This window comes from Capricornis sumatraensis, chromosome 7 (assembly GCF_032405125.1).
Source record: "Capricornis sumatraensis isolate serow.1 chromosome 7, serow.2, whole genome shotgun sequence".
Lineage (NCBI taxonomy): Eukaryota > Metazoa > Chordata > Mammalia > Artiodactyla > Bovidae > Capricornis > Capricornis sumatraensis.
The window spans coordinates 87415969-87428307 of record NC_091075.1 but is presented as its reverse complement, the minus strand read 5'-3'; the positions used below and the strand labels follow the sequence as shown (position 1 = coordinate 87428307).

Here is a 12339-nt window from a genome sequence, read left to right as displayed (position 1 = left end):
TCCAAGGATCAAACCCTGGTCTTCAGTATTGTGGGAAAATTCTTTACCATCTGAGTCATCAGGGTAGGTTAACTTCTGATAGGATGTGATTCTAAAATCTTCTGATAAAGACATTTATCTTAATAGGTTCTGTGGAGATACACAGGAAAGAAACCAGAAACACTAGGAGCCAATACCCGGCTATATAAATGGATTCCACAGAATGATCTTCTTGGTAAGACCAAAGAGAAGAAACATAAACAGAGCTGAATGAGGTATAATCTGAATGATTATTCAATAACAGATATCAACAAATTTGTATTTAAAATAAGGAAAAAAAACTTTAATAAATCTTCACATTGCTTCAGGAGTTTTGAAAGAAAGGTTTATTCATGACACTTGTTAAAGACTGTAAAGCACATTTATTCAAGACCATCACCATAAGTATAGTTATTAGTGCAATGGACTTTTAAAATAAAACAAAGAGACTGGAAACAATTTGTATGCAGAAAGGAAAATGGGGGATTTATCACAAAAGAACATAGTAGAAGTTCATTGGATGGAAAATTGCAGAGTTCAACTGACCTAGTAGAATGCTTGCTAAAATTGGGTAATGCAGAGATAGTGGAGCCACAAAATCAAATTGTAGCTGAGAAGAGTTCAGAGGAACCTGACTAGACCTTGGTCAAGGATCTTTGTCAAACTCTAACATAAATATTAAATTTATGGCTCTCTCATTTATGATATAATCTCTCCCTCCTCAGGATCAAGGTCAGAGAAAGTATGTTTAGACAAGGTTTCATTAACTTTTGTATAGAATACTGCAACACACTCCTGATTCTCTTCACCAATTTTCTCACATCTCTCTTCTCTATGGAAAAAATAACATCTGGCAACCATTTTATTTATATTTCATGTATAATAAATGGCTGCATATTAGTATAAATTCAAGTGCAAATCCTATTTTCTTAAACACAGTACACCATGAACTAATGTAGCCTATCTTTCTAGCTTGTTATGCCAACATTCTCATATTGAAACACTGCACATCTCCCGTCCCCTTTCACGTCTACAAAAATATTAATTTCTTCAGTCCCTCCCTTCTTTTTTATTGATATATTTTTCCTGCAACAACTTGTCAAATGACAAGTACTCTCCACCATATATTCTGCAGGAACCTTCTTGTCTGTGGAATGACTTAATTGCTGGAATCACTAATTATACTTCAGTTCAGTTCAGTTCAGTCACTCAGTCGTGTCCGACTCTTTGCGATCCCATGAATCGCAGCACGCCAGGCCTCCCTGTCTATCACCATCTCCTGGAGTTCACTCAAACTCATGTCAACGAGTCGGTGATGCCATCCAACCATCTCATCCTCTGTCGTCCCCTTCTTCTCCTGCCCCCAATCCCTCCCAGCATCACAGTCTTTTCCAATGAGTCAACTCTTTGCATGAGATGGCCAAATACTGGAGTTTTGGCTTTAGCATCATTCCTTCCAAAGAAATCCCAGGGCTGATCTCCTTCAGAATGGACTGGTTGGATCTCCTTGCAGGCCAAGGGACTCTCAAGAGTCTTCTCCAACACCACAGTTCAATAGCATCAATTCTTCAGCGCTCAGCTTTCCTCACAGTCCAACTCTCACATCCATACATGACCACTGGAAAAACCATAGCCTTGACTAGATGGACCTTTGTTGGCAAAATAATATCTCTGCTTTTGAATATGCTATCTAGGTTGGTCATAACTTTCCTTCCAAAGAGTAAACATCTTTTAATTTCATGGCTGCAATCACCATCTGCAGTGATTTTGGAGCCCCCCCCAAAATGAAGTCTGACACTGTTTCCCCTGTTTCCCATCTATTTCCCATGAAGTGATGGGACCTTAGCCTGCAGTAATTAATTGCTGCTTTCTTCAGAGCCTGTAAGAATGTATATGTGTTCTCATGGCACAGAATTATATACAAGATGTTACCTAATAGAATTTGACTTATGTAAGTGTCATGATTTTCTGTTTCTGACACTCTTATAACTTAGAATAATATGTGTGTGTGTGTGTGTGTATATATATATATATTTTTTAATTTTTAGGTCATCCCAAAACCAGAGCTTTTATCACTCACTGTGGAACCAATGGGATCTATGAAGCTATTTACCACGGGGTCCCTATGGTTGGAATTCCTTTGTTTGGTGACCAGCATGCTAATCTTGCTCGTATGAAAGCCAAAGGAGCAGCTGTTGCAGTAGACTTGCAAAGAATGACAAGTGCAGATCTACTTAATGCATTGAAAGCAGTTATTAACAACCCTTCGTGAGTAGATAATATATTCTTTTCTAACAATCATTTTGTTTTTGAAGGAATAATCAGTTTTATATAATTTTAAATTGACAAATTTTGCATAATTGAGAGTACACCTAATATCACATAAGATTATTTTATACTTCCTAAATTTTGTGAAGGTATTTTGTCACCTACCACTACTTGGTGATAAATTATAATCTCAAAGAATTACTACATTTATTTAAAGAAAATGATCTATCATTAAAAATATATGAATTTTTAAATTAATAATGGTACTTATTAGTTTTTAAAAATTCCAGACATTACCACTATAAGAATTTAGGGAATACAATGAAAAACCACTCAGCTTTCCTCATGTCAGTTCAGTTCAGTTCAGTCATTTAGTCATGTCTGACTCTTTGCGATCCCATGGTCTGCAGCACACTAGGCTTCCCTGTCCAACATCAACTCTTGGAACTTGCTCAAACTCATGTCCATTGAATCAGTGATGCCATCCTTTGTTGTCCCCTTCTCCTCAACCTTCAGTTTTTCCTAGCATCAGGGTCTTTTCCAATGAGTCAGTTTTTCACATCAGGTGACCAAAGTATTGGAGTTTCAGCTTCAGCATCAGTCCTTCCAATGAATATTCAGGACTGATTTCCTTTAGGATGGATTAGTTGTGTTTCCTTGCACTCCAAGGGACTCTCAAGAGTTTTCTCAAACACTACAGTTCAAAAGCATCAATTATTCGGTGCTCAGCTTTCTTTATAATCCAACTCTCACATCCATATATGACCACTGGAAAAACCATAGCCTTGACTAGACGGACTTTTGTTGACAAAGTGATGTCTCTGCTTTTTAATTGCTGTCTAGGTTGGTCATAGCTTTTGTTCCAAGGAGCAAGTGTCTTTTAACTTCATGGCTGCAGTCACGATCTGCATAGTTATAACCATTACCAGTTTAAAAACTTACTTTTGCTAATTTATAAATAGGAGGAAGATCCCAGCCTCCTCATTCCCTGACAGAGAATAAAAACTGGACACTATCCATGAGCAAAATCATCTCTGGGGTGTCCTAAAGGCCATGTAAGAAGTTTTAGCAACACAGTAGAACAAAAAATCTGAGATAAATCACACAAGAACAGAATGATGGTAGGTTTATTTTACCAGCACCATCCCCAAGCCAGCACTACTCATCACCAAGAGAGAACTTTCAGCTAGAAAGAGTTTCTTGGCAGAAAAAGAAGAATGGATTGAATGACCAATTTCTAAGTCCTTCTGGGGCATAGAAATTGAAAAACAAATTCTAAATTTGTGTAAAGTCACAAGAGATCTCAAACAGCCAAAGCAGTCCCAACAAATAATGACACTGGAGACATCCCACTTGTTATTTAAAGCTGTACAACAAAGTTATAGCAGTTTTAAACAGATGATACTGTCATAAAAATAGACATACAGACCAATGGACAGGATTGAGAGCCCTGATACAAACCCTTATATGTAAAGTTGAATAATATTTGACAAAAAGTAAATAATAGTCAATAGGAAAAGTGTTATCTCTTCAATAAGTAGTACTAAGGAAACTAAATAATCATATGCAGGAGAATAAAACTTGGACCCTTATATTACATTACTTCCCTCAAAGCTCAGTTGGTAAAGATCTGTTTTCAATGCAGGAGAGCAGGTTCATTTCTGAGGTCAGGAAGAGCTCCTGGAGAAGAAATTAGCAACCCATTCTAGTATTCTTTCCTGGAGAATCCCATCCACAGAGGAGCCTGGTTGGATACCCTCCATGGTATCACAAGAGACAGATATGACTTAGCGACTAAACCACTGCATTGCATTACTTACAAAACTTGACTAGAAATGGACTACAGACTTGAACATAAGACCTGAAGCCATAAATGTCTTATAAAACTGGAGGAAAAGTTTCTTGACAAGGGTATTGGCAAGAAATTTTGGGATATGATACCAACAATACAAGGAACCAATGCAAAACAACAGGTGGGGCTTAATCAAGCTCAAAAGCTTCTACACAGAAAAATAAATGATTTACAAAATAAAGGTCAATGTACAAAATTGGAGAATATTTTGAAAATTGCACATCTGATATAGATTGATATACAAAAGACGTAAGTAACACATATTACTCAATAGCAAATTTTTTTTTAAATGAATGGAGTTACTGAATACACATTTGCCCAAAGAAGACATATAAATGGTCAACAGGTACTTGAAAAGGGGATTGATGTTACTAAGCATCATGAAATGCAAATAAAAATCCCACCTCACACCTATTAGAATTTTTGTTGATGTTGTTCAGTCACTAAGTTGTGTCTGACGCTGTGACCTATTCACTACAGCATGACAGGTTCCTCCATTCTCCACTATCTCCTACAGTGTTCTCAAATACATGCCCATTGAGGTGAGATGCTATCTAACCATCTCATCCTCTGCTGCCCCCTACTCTTTTCCCCTTCAATCTGCTCCAGCATCAGGTTTTTGCAGTGAGTCAGTTCTTCACATGTGATGGCCAAAGTATTGGAGTTTCAGCTTCAGCATCCCTCTTTCTAGGAATAGTTGGAGTTGATTTCCTTCAGGATTGATTGATTTGATCTCCTTGTTCTCCAAGGGACTCTCAAGAGTCTTCTCCAGCACCACAATCAGAAAGCATCAAATCTTTGGTACTCAGCCTTCTTTATGGTTCAGTGGTAAAGAAACCAGTTGCCGATGCAATTGTTGCAGGAGATGTAGGTTCGATTCCTGAGTCAGGAGATCTCATGGCATTTTTCAGTCACTCAGTTGCATCTGGCTCTGTGACCCCATGGACTGCAGCAGGCCAGGCTTTTCTGCCCATTACCATCTCCTGAGCTTGCTCAAATTAATGTCATCGAGACAGTGATGCATCTAAGCATCTAATCCTCTTCGTCCCCTTCTCCTCCTGCATCAATCTTTCCCATAATCAGGGTCTTTTCTAATGAGTCAGCACTTCACATCGGGTGGCCAAAATATTGGAGCTTCAGCTTCATCAGTCCTTACAGTGAATATTCAAGATTGATTTCCTTTAGGATTGACCAGTTTGATCTCCTTTCAGACCAAGGGACTCCCAAAAGTCTTGTCCAACACCAAAGTGCAAAAGCATCAATTCTTTGACTCTAAGCCTTCTTTATGGTCCAACTCTCACATCCATACCTGACTGCTGGGAAAAGCCATAGTTTAACTATATAGACCTTTGTCAGCAAAGTAATTTCTATGCTTTTTAATATACGCTCTAGGTTTGTCATAGCTTTTCTTCCAAGACCAAGATTCTTTTAATTTCATGGCCGCACTCATCATCCACTGTGATTTTGAAGTCCAAGAAAATAAAGTCTGTCACTGTTTCCCCATCGATTTGCCATGAAGTGACTGGACTAGATGGCATGATCTTCATTTTTTGAATGTTGAGCTTTAAGCCAGCTTTTTCTCTCTTCTCTTTCATCGTCATCAATAGAATATTTCCTCTTTGCTTTCTGGCATTTGGGTGGTGTCATCTGCATATCTAAGATTATAGATATTTCTCCTGGCAATCTTGATTCCAGCTTGTTCTTCATCTAGCCCAGCATTTTGCATGATGTACTATGCATACAAGTTAAATAAACAGGTTTACAATATACATCCTTGAAGTACACTTCCCAGTTTGGAACCAGTCCATTTTTCCATGTCTGTTTCTTATTGTTGCTTTTCAACCTGCATATAGGTTTTGCAGGAGGCAGGTAGATGGTCTGATACTCCCATCTCTTGAAGAATTTTCCATAGTTTGATTTAATCCACACAGTCAAAGGGTTTAGTGTAGTCAATGAAGCAGAAGTAAATTTTTTTCTGGAATTCTCTTGTTTTCTAGCAAGATAAATGCAATTTCATCTCTCATTCTTCTGCCTTTTTTAAAATCTGGCTTGAACAGCTTGAAATTCTCAGTTCATATACTGTTGAAGCCAAGCTTGGAGAACTTTGAGCATTACTTTGCTAGTGTGTGAGGTGAGTAGAATTATGCAGTAGTTTGCACATTCTTTGCCACTGCCTTTCTTTGGGACTGGAATGAAAATTGAGCTTTTCCAGTCCTATGACCACTTCTGAATTTTCCAAATTTGCTGGCAAATTAAACGCAGCACTTTTACAGCATCGTGTTTTAGGTTTTGAAGTAACTCAACTGGAGTTCCATCACCTCCACTAGCTTTGTTCATAGTGATGCTTCCTAAGGCCCACTTGACTTCACACTCCATGATGTCTGGCTCTAGGAGAGTGATCAAACCATGGTGTAGGAAATGGGAACCCATTTCAGCGTTCTTGCTTGGAAAATCTTCCCCTGGTTTAGAAAATGGCAACCCACTCTAGTATTCTTGTTTGGAAAATCCCATGTATGGAAGAGCCTGGACTACTTTAATCTATGGAGTCCAAAAGAGCACGACACAAACTGAGCATGCATGTATGAAATAACATTCAAACCTGATTATTGCAGAACCATATCTTTGACTATATGGGCCATTGTCAGCAAAGTGATATCCTTGCTTTTTAATGTGCAGTATAGGTTTATCATAGTTTTCCTTGCAATGAACAAGTGTCTTTTAATTTCATGGCAGCAGTCACAATCTGCAGTGATTTTGTAGCCCAAGAAGATAAAATCTAGCACTGCTTCCAAGTTTTCCCCTTCTATTTGCCTTAGAGTGATGGGACAATATACCGTGGTCTTTGTTTTTTGAATGTTGAGTTTCAAGCCAGCTTGGAACATTTAGGATGGCCATCATTAAAAGACATGGTCTAAGAAGTGAGGAGTAGCTCCTCTCCACCCTCCTTTGTCCGTGCAGCCACTGCTCCTTGGACGTGGGGTTGCTCCTCTTGGCCGCCTCCCCTGACCTCAGGCATGGGGTAGCTCCTCCTGGCCACTGCCCTGACCTTGGGTGTGGAGTAGCTCGTCTCGGCCTCTGCCTCTGACCTCGGATGCGAGGTAAGCTCCTCTTGGCTACTCCAGTAGCTCCTCTCGGGCACACTTCTCTGAGGTCTGTCTCAGCCAGCGTGCTTCTGCATGGAAAAGAAATGCAAAAAAGCAAAATGGCTGTCTGAGGAGGCCTTACAAATACCTGTGAAAAGAAGAGAAGTGAAAAGCAAAGGAGAAAACGAAAGATATAAGCATCTGAATGCAGAGTTCCAAAGAATAGAAAGGAGAGATAAGAAAGCCTTCCTCAGCAATCAATGCAAAGAAACAGAGGAAAACAGAATGGGAAAGACTAGAGGTCTCTTCAAGAAAATTAGAGATACCAAGGGAACATTTCATGCAAAGATGGGCTCGAAAAAGGACAGAAATGGGATGGATCTAATAGAAGCAGAAGATATTAAAAAGTGATGGCAAGAATACACAGAAGAACTGTACGAAAAAGATCTTCACGACCCAGATAATCACGATCGTGTAATCACTCACCTAGAGCCAGACATCCTGGAATGTGAAGCCAAGTGGGCCTTAGAAAGCATCACTATGAACAAAGCTAGTGTAGGTGACAGCATTCCAGTTGAGCTATTTCAAATCCTGAAAGATAATGCTGTGAAAGTGCTGCACTCAATATGCCAGCAAGTTTGGAAAACTAAGCAGTGGCCACAGGACTGGAAAATGTCAGTTTTCATTCCAATCCCAAAAAAAGCCAATGCCAAAGCATGTTCAAGCTACTGCACAATTGCACTCATCTCACCTGCTAGTAAAGTAATGCTCAAAATTCTCCAAGCCAGGCTTCAGCAATATGTGAACCATAAACTTCCAGATGTTCAAGCTGGTTTTAGAAAAGGCAGAGGAACCAGAGATCAAATTGCCAGCATTTTCTGGATCATGGGAAAAAGCAAGAGAGTTCTGGAAAAACATCTATTTCTGCTTTATTGACTATGCCAAAGCCTTTGACTTTGTGGACCACAATAAACAGTGGAAAAGTGTGAAAGAGATGGGAATACCAGACCACCTGACCTGCCTCTTGAGAAACCTATATGCAGGTCAGGAAGCAACAGTTAGAACTGGACATGGAACAATAGACTGGTTCCAAATAGGAAAAGGAGTACGTCAAGGCTGTATATTGGCATCCTGTTTATTTAACTTCTTTGCAGAGTACATCATGAGAAACGCTGGACTGGAAGAAGCACAAGCTGGAATCAAGGTTGCTGGCAGAAATATCAATAACCTCAGATATGCAGATGACACCACCCTTATGGCAGAAAATAAAGAGGAACTAAAAAGCCTTTTGATGAAAGTGAAAGAGGAGAGTGAAAAACTTGGCTTAAAGCTCAACATCCAGAAATCTAATATCATGGCATCTGGTCCCATCACTTCATGTGAAACAGATGGGGAAACAGTGGAAACAGTGGCTGATTTTATTTTTCTGGGCTCCAAAATCACTGAAGATGGTGATTGCAGCCACGAAATTAAAAGACGCTTACTCCTTGGAAGGAAAATTATTACCAACCTAGAAAGCATATTGAAAAGAGAGATATTACTTTGCCAAAAAAAGGTTCGTCTAGTCAAGGCTATGGTTTTTCCGGTGGTCATGTATGGCTGTGAAACTTGGACTGTGAAGAAAACTAGCACTGAAGAACTGATGATGTTGAACTGTGGTGTAGGAGAACACTTGAAGGTCCCTTGGACTGCAAGGAAATCCAACCAGTCCATCCTAAAGGAGATCAGTCCTGGGTGTTCTTTGGAAGGACTAATGCACTGGTCATAGTAAACACCCTCTTCCAACAACACAAGAGAAGACTCTACACATGGACATCACCAGATGGCCAACCCGAAATCAGATTGATTATATTCTTTGCAGCCAAAGAGAGAGAAGTTCTATACAGTCAACAAAAACAAGATCAGGAGCTGACTGTGACTCAGATCATGAACACCTTATTACCAAATTCAGACTCAAATTGAACAAAGTAGGGAAAACTGCTAGACCATTCAGGTATGACCTAAATCAAATCTCTTATGATTATACAGTGGAAGTGAGAAATAGATTTAAGGGCCTAGATCTGATAGATAGAGTGCCTGATGAACTATGGAATGAGGTTCATGACACTGTACAGGAGACCATCCCCATGGAAAAGAAATGCAAAAAAGCAAAATGGCTGTCTGAGGAGCCCTTACAAATAGCTGTGAAAAGAAGAGAAGTGAAAAGCAAAGGAGGAAATGAAAGATATAAGCATCTGATGCAGAGTTCCAAAGAATAGCAAGAAGAAATAAGAAAGCCTTCCTCAGCGATCAATGCAAAGAAATAGAGGAAAACAACAGAATGGGGAAGACTAGATATCTCTTCAAGAAAATGATAGATACCAAGGGAACATTTCATGCAAAGATGGGCTCGATAAAGGACAGAAACAGTATGGACCTAACAGAAGCAGAAGATATTAAGAAGAGGTGGCAAGAATACACGGAGAAACTGTACAAGAAAGATCTTCACGACCCAGATAATCATGATGATGTGATCACTCATCTAGAGCCAGACATCTTGGTATGTGAAGTCAAGCGGGCCTTAGGAAGCTTCACTATGAACAAAGCTAGTGGAGGTGATGGAATTCCAGTTGAGCTATTTCAAATCCTGAAAGATGATGCTGTGAAAGTGCTGCACTCAATATGCCAGCAAATTTGGAAAACTCAGCAGTGGCCATAGGACTGGAAAAGCTCAGTTTTCATTCAAATTCCAAAGAAAGGCAATGCAAAAGAATGTTTAAACTACCACACAACTTAAACTACTTGCAGTCATCTCACCTGCTAGTGAAGTAATGCTCAAAATTCTCCAAGCCAGGCTTCAGCAATACATGAATCGTGAACTCCCTGCTGTTCAAGCTGGTTTTAGAAAAGACAGAGGAACCAGAGATCAAATTGCCAACATCTGCTGGATCATGTAAAAAGCAAGAGAGTTCCAGAAAGACATCTATTTCTGGTTTATTGACTATGCCAAAGCCTTTGACTGTGTGGATCACAATAAACTGTGGAAAATTCTGAAAGAGATGGGAATACCAGACCACCTGATCTGCCTCTTGAGAAATCTGTATGCAGGTCAGGAAGCAACAGTTAGAACTGGATATGGAACATTAGACTGGTTCCAAATAGGAAAAGGAGTATGTCAAGGCTGTATATTGGTGCCCTGCTTATTTAATTTCTATGCAGAGTACATCATGAGAAACGCTGGACTGGAAGAAGCACAAGCTGGAATCAAGATTGCCGGAAGAAATATCAATAACCTCAGATATGCAGATGACACCACCCTTATGGCAGAAAGTGAAGACGAAGTAAAAACCCTATTGATGAAAGTGAAAGAGGAAAGCGAAAAAGTTGGCTTAAAGCTCAACATTCAGAAAACGAAGATCATGGAATCCGGTCCCATCACTTCATGGGAAATAAATGGGGAAACAGTGGAAACAGTGTCAGACTTTATTTTGGGGGGCTCCAAAATCACTGTAGATGGTGACTGCAGCCAAGAAATTAAAAGACGCTTACTCCTTGGAGGAAAAGTTATGACCTACCTAGATAGTATATTTGAAAGCAGAGACATTACTTTGCCGACTAAGGTCTGTCTAGTCAAGGCTATATTTTTTCCTGTGGTCATGTATGGATGTGAGAGTTGGACTGTGAAGAAAGCTGAGCGCAGAAAAATTGATGCTTTTGAACTGTGGTGTTGGAGAAGACTCTTGAGAGTCCCTTGGACTGCAAGGAGATGCGGCCAGTCCATTCTGAAGGAGATCAGCCCTGGGATTTCTTTGGAAGAAATGGTGCTAAAGCTGAAGCTCCAGTACTTTGGCCACCTCATGCGAAGAGTTGACTCATTGGAAAAGACTCTGATGCTGGGAGGGATTGCAGGCAGGAAGAGAAGGGGATGACAGAGGATGAGATGGCTGGATGGCATCACAGCTCGATGGACATGAGTTTGAGTGAACTCTGGGAGTTGGTGATGGACAGGGAGACCTGGCGTGCTATGATTCATGGGGTCACAAAGAGTTGGACATGACTGACTGAGTAACTGAACTGAACTGAACTGAAGAGGTGAGGATTTAGAAAAAGAAAAATTCCACTGCACTCCAGGTAAGAATGTAAAGTGGTGCAGACACTATGGAAAAAGGTATGGAAGCTCTTCAAAAGATCAATAGTAGAACCACTCCACTATTCAGTGTTCTCTCTTCCTGCTATATATCTAAAGAAAAGAAAACAGAATATGGTGAGACATCTTCAGTTCAGTTCAGCTCAGTTGCTCAGTCGTGTGAGACTCTTTGAAACCTCATGGAGTGCAGTATGGCAGGTCTCCTTGTCCATTGCCAACTCCTGTTTACTCAAACTCATGTCCATTGAGTCAGTGATGCCATGCAGCCATGTCATCCTCTGTCATTCCCTTCTCCTCCTACCATCAGTCTTGTCCAGCATCAAGGTCTTTTCCATTGAGTCAGTTCTTCATATCAAGTGGCCAAAATAATGGAGTTTCAGCATCAGCATCAGTCCTTCCAATGAATATTCAGGACTGATTTCCTTTAGGATGGACTGGTTGGATCTCCATGCAGGCCAAGGGACTCTCAAGAGTCTTCTCCAACACCACAGTTCAAAAGCATCAATTCTTTGGAGCTCAGTTTTCTTCACAGTCCAACTTTCACATCCATACATGACTACTGGAAAAATCATATCTTTGACTAGATGGACTTTGTTGGCAAAGTAATGTCTCTGCTTTTTAATACGCTGTCTGGGTTGGTCACAACTTTTCTTCCAAGGTGCAAGCGTCTTTTAATTTCATGGCAGCAGTCACCATCTGCAGTGATTTTGGAGTCCCAAAAAATAGTCTGTCACTGTTTTCACTGTTTCCCAATCTGTTTGCCATGAAGTGATGGGACTGGTAGCCATGATCTTAATTTTCTAAATGTTGAGCTTTAAGCAAACTTTTTCACTCTCCACTTTAACTTTCATCAAGAGGCTCTTTAGTTCTTCTTCACTTTCGGCCGAAAGAGTGGTGTCATCTGCATATCTGAGGTTATTGATATTTCTTTCAGCAATCTTGATTCCAGATTGTGCTTCATCCAGCCCAGCATTTCTCATGATGTACTAAGC

General features: G+C 40.0%; 1 protein-coding gene across 3 annotated transcripts in view; it reads left to right on the top strand.

Moving 5' to 3' along the window:
- LOC138082129 (UDP-glucuronosyltransferase 2B17-like) overlaps positions 1-12339 on the top strand; it is a 43485-nt gene that overhangs the window by 22047 nt on the left and 9099 nt on the right. For all 3 annotated transcript variants that reach the window (XM_068975410.1, XM_068975411.1, XM_068975412.1), the window contains exons 4-5: positions 127-214; positions 2067-2286. In XM_068975410.1, the coding sequence (XP_068831511.1) occupies positions 127-214; positions 2067-2286 (308 nt within the window). The remainder of the gene's footprint in view (positions 1-126; positions 215-2066; positions 2287-12339) is intronic.